Below are 17,501 nucleotides of genomic sequence, written 5' to 3' on the forward strand. Positions count from 1 at the left end.
TCCCGTAGCGGGCAGCCTCGGTCTCGAGGGTTGTTAGACAAAAAGGACGGGAAAACCCATGTCATCGCGCCGCTTCGACAGTTTTATGGAACCACGTAGCTGGGGCGGCTTCCTTTTATTCAGACGGAGCAGTGCTGAGACAGAGTCCGAGTTTGACCTTCGGCGTTGGGTGAGGGCTGTGTAATAGTAATATGGAGAGGGGTCTATTTGCATCTCTCAGCAGTTTACACAGATGTGGCTGAAAAATTGGAAATTCTCATAGTTTTGCGAGCATCTAGGAGCTAGAAGCTTTCAATCGACCCAAAAATCGTAAAAATCGCCCCGGTAGATCTCTCAAAATAGGCGTTACAACAGGAACATACACCAATTCCCGGGAACTTAAAGCCGGAGGGGGGTAGATTTGGCTTTAAGAGCGTCTCAGGAAGAGGAGTCTGAAAAATTTGGAAGTCTGACAGTTTTGCGAGCATCTGGAAGCTAGAGGCTTGCAGTCGACCCAAAAATCGTAAAAATCGCCCCGGTAGATCTCTCAAATTAGGCGTTACAACGGAAACATACAGCAACTCTCGGAAACTTAAGGTCGGAGGGGGGTGGATTTGGCTTCAAGAGCGTCTCAAGCGAAAGAGGCTGAAAAATTTGGAAGTCTGAAAGTTTTGCGGACATCGGGACGTCAAGGGCTTTCACCAGAGTCAAAGCATCGTCGAAATCGGTCCGGTAGAACTCCAGAAATAAGCGTTACAGTGAAACCCCCAACGATTTTATTAATATAGACAAAACTTCTAAAATCTGCCTCATCTCTAAACAATGCGGAAATAGTTTTGAGGTGAGCCTGTATATATCTTTGTGGAGCTCATTCTAAATTTAAGGAATTTCAAGAAACTTACTTTTTAGATCAGGGTTATAGGTACTCTTTTCATTGGATAAATCTTTGAATGGATATTTCGTTTTTGGGTCATTTACCTATTGCTTTATTCTAAATGTTTAATATCTCATAAATGTCTTCTACATAAGTAGATTTAAAAAAATTAAGACTAGATTATGTGTATTTTTTCAAGGGAATCGGAGTATGTTAGACTGGAAGACGACTATTGTTGTCGGTGAATTAAAAGTGGGCACACTAGAAAATAGGGCTTTTACATTGACTTATTTCCAAGTATTAATAACTAATTACAGTAGTTTTGACTTTTAAAGTACTATTTTCTCTGTACTGAATTAACGTTGAATTTTTTGTCGATGAGCTGTTCAAAATTTGATGATTTAGAAACTAATTCTTGATCTACATCTGACTTTTTATTTGTGATCAGATCCGTGAAAAAGTAGGTACCTTGTATTCTCGAAGAAATTTTTCTTAACATTTTGCAAACGCTTTAGCCACGTGTATTCCAGGTGAAGCATTTTTGTCTTGGGACTTCAGGACTAAAATCTCCTTAAATTCTTGAGATTTTACGATCAAACTTACGCTAAAATTTCCAAATTTTCTTTCTCCGTGCATTTGCAAAAGTTAAGACAATTTTTTTCCCGGAAGAGCCCTCTCTTCACATATCTAGTTACATATGAGTAAAAAATCAATCATACATCGATGGCCAAAGTTTGAAAGCACATATGTCTGTTTATGATGTTGTAGATTACCGATCACACTTGATTATTTTCTCTTCGGAAAAATAATGTAATCTTTTGAAGTTCCTAGATTTTTCTTCCTTATTAGTGGAGTATTCTATGAATTTCAAACCAACATACTTACCTTCGAAAAAATAAAATAAAAACGGGAATTTTGAAACATTGCAATAGAGACACGTGGTTTTGCCCTTTTGCCGAATCTGCCAAAAAGGTTTCTCGATGAGACATTCTTCATGGAGGCCGGAAGGGTGGAGTGGGTGCGGAGGTAGAAAATTCCTAGAAATAGATGAAAATGGTCTTTTTTGAGAGAAATTTTACATCAAGCAGGTCCAGGCCCCCTAAACCTCTTAAACTACCCGTCTGCATACTGCAAATGCGCCCCAACGATTTTAAAACCGGGTGGTTGGTGAAGGTTTACGCTAGGTACGTAAGGTTAGGTTGTATTATTATTGTCTATTTGTGGAAATACTCGTGTCATCAAAAAATATATTTTATTTCTAACAGCTCTGGAGCTACCGCAAATAAAAGCCTGTAAGTGAAAATTTTGACAGAAAATTGGATTGATATTCAACATAAAAAATGGAGAAGCTCCTTGTTGCTGTTTTGTGTTTCATTGGTCTAACAATATGTGGTCACCTAAACCGACCAATGACACGATCGAAGGTAAAAACCATGTCAAAGCACCACGATGTCGTTCCAGAAATAATCGATGAGTCGGAGAATTTTGATCAACTTGTCGTAAGTTTAACTTCACTTTTTTGGAAGTATGTTTATTGGTAGAAACTAAAATTATTTATTTTCGCTGCCTCAAAAAGGGTAGGATAAAATAACGTGTTTGGCCCTCGAGAGCGAGTCTTCAGAACCAATGTAAAATAAAGATCCATGGACATAGCGAAAGATATGACAAAAGTGGATATAAATTATGAAGAAATATGTATTTTAAAAAAAAGGAGATAGAGAGAAAGAGAAACGGCTCTTCTGCTTAATATGTATAGTTCAACCACAAACAGGCGCATTACTTTCTATAGAGACCGTCTCGGGCGTCTCATGATAATAAAATACCTTGGTCATATTTTGAAAATCGACGGTGAAAGTCAGCAATCACATAACTCGGTTTGCGACGTCGAAGACTTCCTGTCATACTTTATTTTTTAAATGGAAAACTATTCAACGGCAATTCTTTAAAACTGTCATGATTTTTCTTCTCAATGCGAAGAAAATTCTGCAAAAACTTCAAGAAATAATATCAATTTGTTCTCCTTTAAAAAAATGACGTAGAGGCGGAGATTTTCAGACACCGCAAACGAGTTATGTGATTGCCGACTTTCACCGTCGAAATGTTAAAAAAAAAAGGATGGTCTAAATATTATCACTTACATGATTTAAAACTATGAATATCGTCACGATTGATCTCAAATTATAACCTTTGATTGATTAAACAAACACTAAATGTTTGGAAATTCAGAGAAATTTCAGGGATGCTTCAGGGATGCTCAGGGAAATTGCAGGATTTGCAGGGATCAGGACGTTTTCGAAGTTAAGTATATGATGGGCTTGGAGGTCAAGGCGCATTAGTGCAGTTTTTGCTATTTCGTGAAATACTTACATGTTTAAAATTTCGAAATGTCATGGATTCTTATGGCGGAAAGAAAGTTCAAACTGACTTTTTGATGCTTTGAAATTTGAATTTGGGAGCGAATTTTTCACAGAATATGCAGTAAGACTAGTTTCACTCGAAATCATTAAAATATCAATTTTTTCAAAGACTGCACTTATGCGCTTAGTACTCCAAATCCCTCAACTGGTCCAATCAAGTTTTTAAAAAAACAAACTTCTTTTTTTTAAACCAATGAGACATATGAAACACACTTCCAATTTCCGAAATTTAGAATTTACAAATACATTTAATGAAGTAAATAGTTTTCACTTTCAAATATTTCAATGTTAATTGAGATGATGTGCATTATTATAAATTTCACAGAGCGAACTCCTCATATAAATTCAATACTCTAAGATAAGCACATGCAAATATATTCCGTGGAACGTAATGGCCTTACTTTTTGGAATTTGGATCTAGAATCAATAAGTATAAACATTTACTATATCTCAAAAGACTGTAAGAGGTTTGGAAAATTCTCCGATTGAAACAGTCATCGTTTAATTCTAATGGCTAATTTGCCTGCGGTTCCTCTAAACAACTAGAAACAAAAGCGGATGATTTCATCATTTACTCTTTAATTAAAGGTAGATGTTTATTCTGCGGAGATAATGTGTTTCTCTTGACGGGTCACTGTCATGCGAATCTTTAAGTTTTTTTCCATGATCATAGTAATTTTACTGGAAATGGAGGTCAAAACATTGAACCGTTCTTGGCAGAGCGTAGAAATCTTTAATTTTAAAAAGTATTTTTGCTCCATAAAATATGCAAATTCTCAGGAAAATTTAAGAAATGAGTCTTTACAGAGAGATCAACTGCAAAAATATTCATCTGTTAAAATTATGGGAGCGGCTGAAAAATAAACATGTATGTGGAAATTTGTGTTTTTCAGCTTTGTCCTCGCGTTTTTTCCTTTCCTTTTCATTGTTTTTCCCCTTTTCCTGTGTGCTTATGGGTTCTTTTAAAGGACTTGACGGAGCCAATGAACGATGTGTGGTTTTGTCTGTAGATATCGCCCACTTGGATCTCTCCTTCATTTTTGGCGCATAGCCCTGCTAAAAATGTTCCATGTGGATTCACGTGGAAATGACCCGATTTCCATGTGATTTCATGGAAATCGTCTGACTTCCATGTCCTTCGACATGGAAATCATAACGTTTCCATGAAACTCACATGGAAACCAAGTCATTTCCATCAAGCCGTCATGGAAATGAAAACATTTCCTTGTGAGCTCGACATGGAAATCATAACGTTTCCATGCAACTCACACGGAAACCAAGTCATTTCCATCAAGTCTTCATGGAAATGAAAATATTTCCTTGTGAGCTCGACATGGAACTCATAACACTTCCATGCAACTCACACGGAAACCAAGTCATTTCCATCAAGCCTTCATGGAATTAAAAATCCCCTTCTCAGTTCGGCATGGAAATAAAAATTGCGGATTTAAACATGAATTTCGCGGCTTTAAAATCTTTCAATTTTTGGGCAATTCTAAACTGGACATACGCTCCGACATGCGCAACATGCGAAAATTACACATCGGAGCGTGAGTGTCGCGTTTGAAGCATAACTACGATGTTGAAGGCGCTCCGCAAGGTGCGCGCCAAGGAATTATACTCGGTATACGGTTCAAACCAGAGATGCAAGATTTTATATGTAACTTCATAAAATGAAATTTCGTGAATTCCAATCATTTTTGAAAACTTCTGTGCTATGGGCTCATTATGACATGAAAAGGAAAAATCTTAAGTTTTGGAAGGGGGGGGGGGGGAGATGAAGGGAAAAAGGAAAAAACCGAAAGAAGAGCTATACGATCATTGTTGCGGGTTGCATTAGCAGTCAAATTTTTTCTTCTCAGGCGTATGTTTAGAAAGGAGGTGAAGAAGATCCCCATATCAGGGTGATCGAAAAAAGTCTCAATTTTGGTCATCACTTAAGTACTTTTTCATCAGAAGGTAGTGTTTAGCATGTTATGTTTTTATCTTCAGTTATTAAATCTTCTAAATTTTTTTGTAAAGAATTTGAAAAGAATTGCTGGAACCAATTTTTTTTAATGATATGATTTCGATCTCAGCCCCTGAAAATCAAGTACCTGAAATTTTATGAAGCTCAATAATTAAAGAAATGTGCCAAAATGTATGATGGATAAAAGCTTAGTGTGTACTTACATCTACACTCAAGTGAAAGCAATAATAAGCACAATAATTTTAAAAAGTACATGGTGTACTCAAAGCTCCTTGATGAAAATTAGGGCCACCCTTTCAGACATACTTTGTGGGCAGGCCATCTATGACGGCCATGGGAACTTGTTTGACGGGTATATGTCAGTATGTAATTGATATCAGCGCATAGACCTTCTTGGACTTGTAGGATTTTCTATATCATAGCAGCGTAGTTTTTCAAAGTTCGCATGTTAGCAGTTCTAAACACACATGTATCTTCCACTAGGCATGTGTAAAGAGAATCTTTCAGCTAAATATGCATCATGCAAAGTAATAATGGATGACATCTGTCATGCAGACATACTCAATAAAATAGAAAATGAACAAACAACACTCACCAACTTGTTCAAATCTGTAATCCACTGGGTCAGAAAAATCCACTTGAAGACAATAAATCCAAATTTCCGATTAGAACTGGTGCAGGTACGAAGGAACTTTTGAAAACACGATGAGTGCATTGTAAAAATATCTAAAGCACTCTTTAACGTAAGAGAAAAATTAGCACCATGATTTAATAGCTGATCAATACAGAACACCACTCTCAGAAAAGCACTGACACAACACGATTCTTCAGTTTAGTTTTAGAGGAGAAAGCATTTTTCAAAAGATGCGACATCATAGATCCACAGCTTAAATAATTTCACAATTTACTCCGATTAATGATGATATTAAGGTAGCCATCGATTCTCTACCCGACGTTCCTTCCACACATGACAGGAAACATCTACAGGCATAGAGCAAATGGCACTAAGCAGCAATGTACATCTGATAAGGCAAGCTCCTGGAAGTGTCGATCTGCAAAAATACAAAGCGGGAGACAGATCATCAAATTGATCTACCTATCGTTAATGGCCGTCCTTGGAGACAGACAATAAACTACGTAACAATATATCAACCACCTTTTGATAACAAAACGAATTTAAAATGAGAGCAAGACCCTTCCTTATGGAGGGAGGGCCAAGAAACATTTAAAAACGGAACATTTTACTACTTACAGGTCTGAGCCACTGAATAAAATACATTCCACCAGTCAATAAAATTTTAAATTTTGAATGTTGATGGATAACCTGATTGCCAGTATACATCGAGTTGAAACATCTGATACTTAGAGCAGTTCATTTTTGTATAAGCTCTTGAGGTATTTTAAAATTATACGACTTTTAGGTACATGCACAAACTGATGATTTGACTGTGGGTACCTTGAAGGGATAAAATTAGGGCAACATCCGCAGCACTGCAAATGTGCGATTGGTAAAATGTCTAAGGATGATGCGTTTTTAGTTCTCGCTAATGCATTAGCCACCCAATTCATGAGTGAGGCAGAGGATAAGCAGTGTGGATGCCTTGCTTTAAGTCAGTATTAAATTGACGGGTGAATGAGCTCTCGTACCTCAGTAGGTAACAGTCGGCAAGCTATTTGGGCGCTCAATTTATAACTTGAATATTTGGAATCGATAAATGCCATCAGGCTGAATTGAAGTAAGGAAAGGTGTGAAAGTGAAAAATTATTCATTAAATTACTTACTTGAACTACTTGAAGTGATGTGAGAGATAAATATAACCTAACTTTTGTGAAGAAGATGTTCCTAGTTCCTGGAATAATCGTTCCTTGCCGATACTTCCAGGGTTGTATTTATTATCAAAATAATTATCAGGCAAATGTTTTCAAAAGGATTAAAATACAAAAACTGGCTCTCTTAAATCAATATAGCGGCTGATTTTCACTCATTTTCATACGCAACCTCGATAAAAAGGCAAAAGGCGGAACCGCGGAATGGTCCCTCGTCCAACTGTTCGATGTCCAAGTCGGACTCGGAACTCCGGAGTCCGGACCATTGTTCAATTCAATCCACCCAGCCAGCCAAGCCATGCCATGCCGTTAATTTGAAAATGAAAACTTAATTTGATCTACTTTTCATGATTCTTAACGAAGAATCGATTGTATTATCGGCGTCTACTTGACTATACTCAGTTTCATCGAACACAGGTAAATTATCTCTCTTTCACCTCTTGACGACGGACACACCTAAGTATGAGCCTGTCACCTTGTACTTACATTACACATTATTTGTCATGTCAAGCTATACTGATCAAGTAACTCGAGTTTAATTTTCTTTGCCGATTTACGATTCAGTCGATATTTTCTAACGAGCGAGGTAATCGTGAATTCTATTCTCTTGGTTTGCGAATGCATTTACTACCATGTGCTATTCCTAACCGTGGTTACGAAGTTGATCGAAGAGTCTACGTCTAATAAATCTATCCACTCCTTCCGTGGGAAGGGAGATAATCTTTCATCCATTTAGCATTGAAGGGAAAGACCAGAATCAAGATGGTGGATCTTCTGTTGCACTCTCTAAGTGCAAATCTTATTATCCGCGGACTTTATCACAAGTCGAAACTTCCCAACTCTTGCAGGCGAGTGCTATAGATAGTCTGTTGAAACATCCTCATACTGCCTGCATTTTCCTTGTGTCTTTAAAAGAATCAAGGACAATTAAAGTTTTGTTGCACCCATTTCCTCTCTTGTACTACATTTGACCGGTGTCTAATTTTAAAGTACCTATCTGAAACTACTTACGAAAGCTTCTATAAGAATGAACCGCTCTACGTATCAGATGTTTCAACTCAATGTATACTGGCAATCAGGTTATCCATCAACATTCAGAATTTAAAATTTTATTGACTGGTGGAATGTATTTTATTCAGTGGCTCAGACCTGTAAGTAGTAAAATGTTCCGTTTTTAAATGTTTCTTGGCCCTCCCTCCATAAGGAAGGGTCTTGCTCTCATTTTAAATTCGTTTTGTTATCAAAAGGTGGTTGATATATTGTTACGTAGTTTATTGTCTGTCTCCAAGGACGGCCATTAACGATAGGTAGATCAATTTGATGATCTGTCTCCCGCTTTGTATTTTTGCAGATCGACACTTCCAGGAGCTTGCCTTATCAGATGTACATTGCTGCTTAGTGCCATTTGCTCTATGCCTGTAGATGTTTCCTGTCATGTGTGGAAGGAACGTCGGGTAGAGAATCGATGGCTACCTTAATATCATCAATAATCGGAGTAAATTGTGAAATTATTTAAGCTGTGGATCTATGATGTCGCATCTTTTGAAAAATGCTTTCTCCTCTAAAACTAAACTGAAGAATCGTGTTGTGTCAGTGCTTTTCTGAGAGTGGTGTTCTGTATTGATCAGCTATTAAATCATGGTGCTAATTTTTCTCTTACGTTAAAGAGTGCTTTAGATATTTTTACAATGCACTCATCGTGTTTTCAAAAGTTCCTTCGTACCTGCACCAGTTCTAATCGGAAATTTGGATTTATTGTCTTCAAGTGGATTTTTCTGACCCAGTGGATTACAGATTTGAACAAGTTGGTGAGTGTTGTTTGTTCATTTTCTATTTTACTGAGCATGTCTGCATGGTCCAAATATCATGTGCTCCCATTGGGACGCTTGTCTCCTTTGTCTTGATTCTAAGATTTATTTAATTTCCATGAGCAATTTGGATGGTACTGAAACCATCTTGTGATCATTTTTATGCAAATGGTTTTGTTTCCATGAAAAATTGTCACGGAAATGATTTCGTTTCCATGACAAATTTTCACGGAAATGATTTCGTTTCCATGAAAAATTTTCATGGAAATAAGCCACATGGAAATCAGCCACACGGAAATCAGCCACATGGAAATATTTCCTGTTCCATTTTTCCGTGTCATTTTTTCATGGAAATCAACTTCATGGAAATCATCCACACGGAACATTTTTAGCAGGGAGGCAACAAACATACCGGGGAGCACGAATAGTTAGGTACGTATTTGAAAAACACGCATTTTTGTCGCTCCATAATTTCCATAAGTTTCATTTGACAAGATTGTGATCCCATCGGTTAGACGTATTTATGCTAAAAGGAACTATGTGCATTCTTTGAATATATTCGACGTAATTTATTTGTTACGAAGATGGTTTAATATATTTATTATTCATGCTATTTTCAGACGAAAGGATGGCGTCAAAGGTTTAATATATTTATTATTCATGCTATTTTCTGACGAAAGGATGGCGTCAAAGGAAGTTCGTAGAAAAAAAGAAGAACTCATTCGTAAGTGTCATGAAATATGGCAACAACTGATAAGTGTTGAACGACCTTTCTATGTTTAATGTTTACTCTTCAATATTGACGAATGCACCTCGCCTGCGAGCGTTGACCGAGGACAATTACCTGTATATAAGTATCTGTTTTGTGAATAAAGTTTGTTAGTATGAAAGTGCCGTCCTTTTCGCCCCTTCTCCCGCCCATACATCTTGACAGGTTATGGAGCCCAGTCACTACAGCAGTCACTACAGTCATCGTGAGTAAGTAACTCTGCAAATAGCTGGTATCTTTGTCTTTGTTCAAGTTTGCACCGAACCGAAATTATAAGTCACTTATCCAATGGGCTGGTTCGACTCGTCTAGTAAAGAATCCAAGGAGAACGTCAACACTCAGACTCAAACCGTGGAGCAGGAGGTTGCAGTGGACTATCACAACTACATCTTGTACGGACTGATCATCGCACTAGTACTGGCTTATATTTTGGTTTGGTGGTGCAAATTGAACTATAGGACTCAGAGAAGGCTACGAGCAGAGGTACAAGAACTCAAAAAGGTTACATCCACAACTCCAGGACAGCGTCTCTGAGGCAGCAGGCATCCAGAGGGAGCTTTGGGCGGTTCTAGCAGGTGGACATCTGACGTGAGGTCCAGGAGCAGAGAACGGGCGCCAAACTCAGGATAGCAGCCAAGATGGAGAACGCATTCATAAAAATCGAGAAACTTCGGGGTGAAGACAACTTTCAAATATGGAAGTTTCAGGTGACGATCTTGCTTAAGGATAAGGAAGCCTTCAGCATTGTGGAAGGGAGGCAAGCGAGATCATCAACGAATGCAGAGGAAGCGCACCAATGGGATCTTAAGGACGTGCAGGCACAGAAGATACTCGTCCAAACTGTGGAGACGGGAATCTTGACGCACATCATGACAGCGACAACGAGTTTCCAGATGTGGACAAAGTTGCTTGAGCTTTACGAGAGAAATACGGCACAGAGGAGATGCAACCTACTTCAGGAGTTTTATGGGTTCAGGATGACGAAAGGAAGTAAACTGGTGGATCAAATCGGAAAACTGCAGAACTTGGCGTATCAACTGGCTCAGACAGAATGCAGGATTAGCGACGACATGTTGATCTGGCGTGAGGACTTCGGGCACAAAGGACGAATCTGGAACAACGGCGTTTCAGGCGACAAGGAAGGGAAAGTGTCACAACTGCGGCATCCCTGGACATTGGAAACGAGAATGTAAGAAACCACCTAAGCAGCAGAACAACAACAACAGCGGCCACAACAATGGAAGGAGTGGACCAAACAAAGGAAAAGGCGACAAGAAGAATTCAGATCAAAAATCAGGCTACCATGCAGACAAGGACGCAGCTGGCAGCATTTGCTTTCTAACAGAAAACGCAGTGAGTGAAAATAAAAATTGCATTGAATTCTATGTCGATTCTGGTTGTTCTGATCATCTAGTGTTTCAAAAGGATTTATTTAGTGAACTAACATTACTAAAGGAACCTATACATATTGCCATAGCAAAAGAAAATGAGTTCATTGAGGCTGTTGGTATCGGAAATATAAATGTTTTGAGTGAAGTAGGGAATAAAAAAATCGATTGCTGCATAAAAAACGTTCTGCTAGTCCCAAAACTAAGGAAAAATCTCCTATCCGTAAGAAAACTGAACTTGGCGAATATAAAAGTAATTTTTGAAAATGAGGAAGTAACTCTATCCTGTGAAAATGAGATAATTGGTGTGGGATATGTGAAAAATCTTTATAAAATTCATTTCGAGGTTGTTATGAATCAAGCTCTGGTCGTAGAAGTTGACAATGAATTAGCTATGAAATGGCATAAAAGACTTGGCCATATCAGCAACACATACTTCGAGAAGCTGATTCATAACAATCTGGTCAGTGGCTTGGAAAAGGTCCGAGTCAGCAAGGTCGCATTCTGTGAATCTTGCATAGCTAGTAAACAAACGAGATCAGTTTTCAAAACACGGAGTAAGAGTACACGAGTTTTACAAATAGTACACTCTGATGTAGGGGGGCCAATATCACCTCAGGGCATGAACGGCGAAAAATATTTCGTGATTTTTGTTGATGATTACTCGAATTTTGTTTGGGTATATGTAATCAAAAACAAGAGCGAAGTATTTGGTTGCTTCAAAGAATTCTCACAAATGGCTCAGGCCAAGTTTGAAAAGAAAATTTCTGTGCTCAGGTGTGATAATGGCCGAGAATATATTTCAAATGAATTTAAAATTTATTGTAAAGAAAACGGGACTACGGTCGATTATGCTATTCCGTATTCACAAGAACAAAATGGTAAAGCAGAGCGTTTTATGCGAACAATTGTAGAGAAAGCTAGGGCAATGTTGATTGATTCTAATATGCCCAAGAAATTTTGGCCAGCAGCAGTTTTAAGTTCAGCTTATTTAATAAATAGAAGTCCGACGGTAAACTTCAATGACATGACACCTGCGGAAGTATGGTATGGTAAAAAACCTGACGTAAGCAATCTGAGAATTTTCGGTTCGATTGCATACCGCCATATTCCGAAGGAGTTGCGTAAGAAGTTAGACTCGAAGACCGAGAAATGCATTATGATAGGGTATTGCAACAATGGGTATAGACTATGGAGTCCAGAAAAAGGAAAAGTGGTTGTTTCAAGAGATGTAATTTTCAATGAAAATGAGTTGTATTTTGGGAATCATGCTGTTTTACCGGACTTTGAAGAACATTTCCAGTTAAAAGAAAAAGATAATAAAGAGAATACATTTACTAAAGAAAATGAGATCAGTGAAACTGAAAGTGATTCTTCAAGTGAATCAAGTGAGGAAAGTGATTCTCAATTCAATAGCTCAAAAGAAGAACCTGATTCCGATTTCGAAACTCCCGAAAAAGAGATAAACCCAGGGGTTTTACCCAAACGTGAGGTAAAATTACCAGCACATCTTAAAGATTTTGTACTCTATTCTGCATACAATGCCATTGCTTTAGTCGATGATATTCCAAGAAATTTTTCTGAGTTGGATTCTAGAGAGGACAAGAAAGAATGGTATCAGGCAGTGAATCGGGAGTTAGAATCAATTAACAAAAAGAAAGTATGGACTGAGGTGCCAAAACCCAGTAATGCCGAGATCATTGATACAAAATGGGTCTTTACATACAAACCTTATGCAGATGAAAAATACAAAAGTCGTTTAGTAGCTCGGGGTTTTGCTCAGAAAGACAGTTTTTGCTATGAAGAAATATATTCTCCTGTTGCTAGAATGGCTACCATTCGAACCCTTTTAGCCGTAGGAAACCAGTATGGTTATGAATTTGCTCAATTAGATGTAAAAACTGCCTTCCTGAACGGAAAATTGAATGAAAATGTGTACATTTATCCCCCTGAAGGTGTAAAATGTAAGAGTGGATTTGTATTAAAATTGAATAAGGCATTATATGGGCTAAGGCAATCAGCAAAGGTCTGGAATTCAGAGTTCAATGAGTTTTTAATGAAACTGGGTTTTATCCAATCTGAAAACGATTTCTGTTTATACACAAAAGAATGTGGGGAAGGATTAATTTTTATTTTGATTTTTGTTGATGACATAATTATAAGTGCTTCTCGCCATGAACTAATTGAAAGATATAAATCTGAGCTAATCAAGAAATTTGATATTGTAGATTTAGGAACATTGAAACATTTTCTCGGATTAGAAATCGAGATTGATCCTAAACAGCAAAAAATCAAATTGAGTCAAAAAGAGTATATCTTAAAGGTGTTGGAAAAGTATAATATGTTGGAATGTAAACCAATTTCTACTCCAATAGATGCACAATTGAAACTAGATTTATCAGCTCAACCAGAATCCAATGTTATTGTAAAAGAGGTGAGGGAAATGGTAGGATGTATTATGTATTTAATGTTGGGAACACGCCCAGATTTAAGTTTTGCCATAAATTATTTCAGTAGATTTCAAGGTAAAGCTACGCATGAACTTTTGATCTATTTAAAACGAGTTCTGAGATATTTAAAGGAAACAATGAACCTGGAATTAATTTATCAAAATCATAGTACAGACCAGGTGCTTGATTGCTTCGTGGACTCTGACTGGGGGGGAGATATAAGTGACAGAAAATCTGTTTCAGGATACCTATTTCAAGTATTTGGGAACACAGTGTCTTGGAGTACGAGAAAACAAAATTGTGTTGCCCTATCGAGTACTGAGGCTGAATTAATATCCCTTTGCAGTTCGATCCAGGAAGGGATTTGGTTGGAAAAACTGTTGGCAGATTTTCAAATCAGAGTCAACTCAGTCAGAGTGCATGAAGACAATCAAGGGTGTATAAATATTATTAAGAACCCTTCAAATAATAAACGAGTCAAACATATGGACATAAAATATAACTATATTTCAGATTTATGGAAGAAAGGAAGAATTTCTCTTGAGTACGTTGAGAGTAAAAAACAGTTAGCTGATATTTTAACCAAAGGCCTACCCAGGGTACATTTTTGTTTTTTGAGAGAGAAACTAGGCTTAGTATAATTAAAGCGTAAACATTGAGTGGGGGTGTCATGAAATATGGCAACAACTGATAAGTGTTGAACGACCTTTCCATGTTTAATGTTTACTCTTCAATATTGACGAATGCACCTCGCCTGCGAGCGTTGACCGAGGACAATTACCTGTATATAAGTATCTGTTTTGTGAATAAAGTTTGTTAGTATGAAAAGCCGATTTTACTGGCGTTATTCTGTGTGTGCCGTCCTTTTCCCCCCTTCTCCCGCCCATACATCTTGACAGTAAGTTTTCGGGAAATGTTGTTAATTCCTTTATTTGCGTTATATCTTTCTTAAATTAAATGTAAATGTTCTCCATTTACGAAGAAATTGAAATGATAATAAATGATAAATTTCTCTGTTTCATAAATGAAATATAAGAGATTCATTCCTAAGTATTTTTTGTGGATTTTTTTTTTTTTTTTTTTTTTGCAGGAAAAGCGGAGGCAAATGAACATGATAAGATGGCTGTGACATTAATGAAATGCTCTGTTCTATGGCGAGGCAAACACACAAGAGACATTCTCATACCGCAAATGACATATCCGAAGATCCATGTGCAGATTGAAGACACTACAATAATGATTTATGCTTATGACTACAAATTAAGAAATGTGACATCTGGGCGAACCCTAAAAACAATGATACCCACCGATGTTTACAATATCATTCTTCCTCAACTATCACAGAATAATGGTCTCCTTTTTGATGGAGAAAGATATAGTTAATGGATAAAGCTTATGGATAAAGTTATGGAGTTATGGATAAAATTTTTAGGAGTCTGGACAAGGGTAATTTGGCAACGTTCGAATGCGCATACGGCATTTTAACTGAGTACGGGAGTCCGGCGGTGACTTGGTCCATGTGCGCGGACGGTTACGTAATCGGCGCTGGACCACGACGAGCACGGCACCGCGCTGGGCACCGGGCGTCCGGGCGGCCCATTGACCCTGGTCCTCGTGTCGGCTCTGAATGGGCGATGGGCGCCAAGGTTGGAAAACTGGATCGTCCCATGCTCCACTTCCTCCGGCACGCAAACCGCGCGTTTCGCACTGTCCGCAGGTCCATTTCACCAGCCCCCCCACTTCCATAAAAAAAAATATGAAAAATATGCCATCGTTTTGTAAGTGTTTTGTAACGTTTTGTAAGTCACTCCATACATACATACATTCCAGTCGCTTTATAGCGCGCTCGGGCGCTCTGCGACACCTAATCGCCACCCTTGCCTATTGATCCAGAGGTCATCTGGTAGATGCCATCTTGTGATTTCATCCTGAATGCCACCAATCCACGATTTTGCTGGGCGTCCCCTACGTCTTCTCCCAGGAGGAACCCAATCTAGCACCTTCTTAGGCAACCTATCATCCGCCATTCGTTGAACATGACCATACCAGACAAGCTGTTTGGTCATAATTTCATGCACGATGTTCTGCTCGGCGTTCATGATCTCACGGACTCTTTCGTTCCTTACGTGATCTCTCCTCGAGATTCCGGCTGATCTTCGCCAGAAATCCATCTCAGTTGCCTTAAGAATCTTTTTGGTACGCTCTTTCATGGGCCACACTTCACTGCCGTAGGTCAGAATGCTTTTGATTATGGTGTTATAAATCATTCTCTTTTTTTCTTTAGAGATACTTTGATCCCAAAGAATCCTATTTAACATAGCAATAGCTTTCCTTCCCTGCAGGTTTCGATCTTTTATGGCTTGGTCCATCTTTCCATCCTGGGATACTCGAACTCCTAAATATTTGTAATGCTCGCAGCTTTTAATACACTGTCCATCTTCCAGCTCTATGTCTTGCTGATCCCCTCCAATCGTCAACTTTTCCGTTTTCTTGACACTGACCTCTAGGCCCCACCTTCGATATTCTAGCACTAATTTCCGAGTCATATATTCAGCGTCATCCGCATCCTGCGCGATCACCACCTGGTCATCAGCAAAACATAGAGTATACAATGTGTCCGTATCATTTAGGGGAACGCCCATGCCAGAGCACTTCTTTTTCCACTCTTTTAAAACGTGTTCTAGAAAGATCTTAAATAATGTAGGTGACAGACAACATCCTTGTTTTAAACCTTTAGAAACATAAAAACCACCAGATAACCTCCCTTGACATTTAATTCTAGTAAAACTTCCACAGTAATATTTCTTAATCGCATTCACAAGTCCATCACTAAAATTCGATTTTTTCAGGGCTTCCCAGAGTTTCACTAGTGGAACGCTATCATACGCTTTCTGAAGATCAACGAAAACTAGATGGAGCTCCTGTCCTACGGCCATTTTTTTCTCAACCAGTTGTGTGATACAGAATAAATGGTCGACAGTTGACCTACCGGCCCTGAATCCTGCTTGCTCCTCTGCTTCATATGGAGCCCACTCTTCTTCGATTTTAGCTTTTAAAACTTTCCCGTAAATTTTACTAACTGTCCCTACGACAGATAGCCCCCTGTAGTTTTCGCAGTCATCCTTCTTTCCTTTTTTGTGCTTAGCTGAAATCCAGGATTCTTTCCACTCCTTCGGTACTTCCTCGCCCTTAATGCAACGATCAAACAAGTCCCTTAGAAGCTGAAATAACTTTCCCGTTCCGCATTTCATCAACTGTGATGGTATATCTCCAGCCCCTGGAGCTTTAACATTCTTTAATTCCTTGATTGCCTTCACAACTTCCTCGAGTTTAACCTCAAGGGACTGTGTTTCTTCGTTACATTCTGCAGCGCTATCTTGAAACTCGGGTCGCCCTTCCGTCAATAATACTTTAAAATGGTCCTCTAGTTGGTTGATTGTAATCGGAGATATAATATCCTTCTTCATGTTCCTTCGCAAGCCTTTTAGCAATTTCCAGCTTTCCGCACTCCTCCTTCCTCCCAGGTACGTGTTAATTCTGGAACAGTTGTTTTCCCAGGACTCGTTTTTCTTTTTCGTAATGAGTCTTCGTACCTTTGCTTGCGCATGTTTGTAAGCAATTTTGTCCTCATCACTCTTGGAGTGAAGGAAGGAGTGGTACTTTCGCCTCTTTGCATCGATCTCTTCCTCAATCTCTTTGTCCCACCAGTAAGGTTTGCATTCAGTGGTGATCTTTTCGCGCACTCCAAGGGCCTCTCTAGCCGCAGCGTGGATGCAAGTCTTGATGAATTGATACTGATCTTCGGCATCACAGAAATCCTGTTTTTCATCAAGTTTTTCATTTAACCGCTTCCTATAGAGATCCTTGACACTTTGGTGGTGCAGACTATCGATGTTATACCTTACTGGCTGGACCTTCTCTCCCTGTTGCTGCTGCTGCTGTTGAGGCACGCTATGTGGGAAACTTTTAACAGGAAAAGCTATTTCTATTTTGAGGAAATGATGGTCACTGCCACAAGAT

At 38.6% G+C, this 17,501-nt stretch overlaps 1 protein-coding gene across 1 annotated transcript; it reads left to right on the forward strand.

Annotated features, from left to right (window-relative positions):
• Positions 1-2,224: 2,224 nt before the first annotated feature.
• On the forward strand, positions 2,225-15,287 carry LOC140225577 (uncharacterized). Its single transcript, XM_072304851.1, has 3 exons — positions 2,225-2,352; positions 9,495-9,598; positions 14,572-15,287. Exons 1-3 carry the CDS (start codon positions 2,324-2,326, stop codon positions 14,862-14,864), a joined length of 426 nt encoding a protein of 141 aa, XP_072160952.1. The 5' UTR covers positions 2,225-2,323; the 3' UTR covers positions 14,865-15,287.
• Positions 15,288-17,501: the final 2,214 nt, after the last annotated feature.

The sequence above is a fragment of the Bemisia tabaci genome, chromosome 10 (genome assembly GCF_918797505.1).
Source record: "Bemisia tabaci chromosome 10, PGI_BMITA_v3".
Classification (NCBI taxonomy): Eukaryota; Metazoa; Arthropoda; class Insecta; order Hemiptera; family Aleyrodidae; genus Bemisia; species Bemisia tabaci.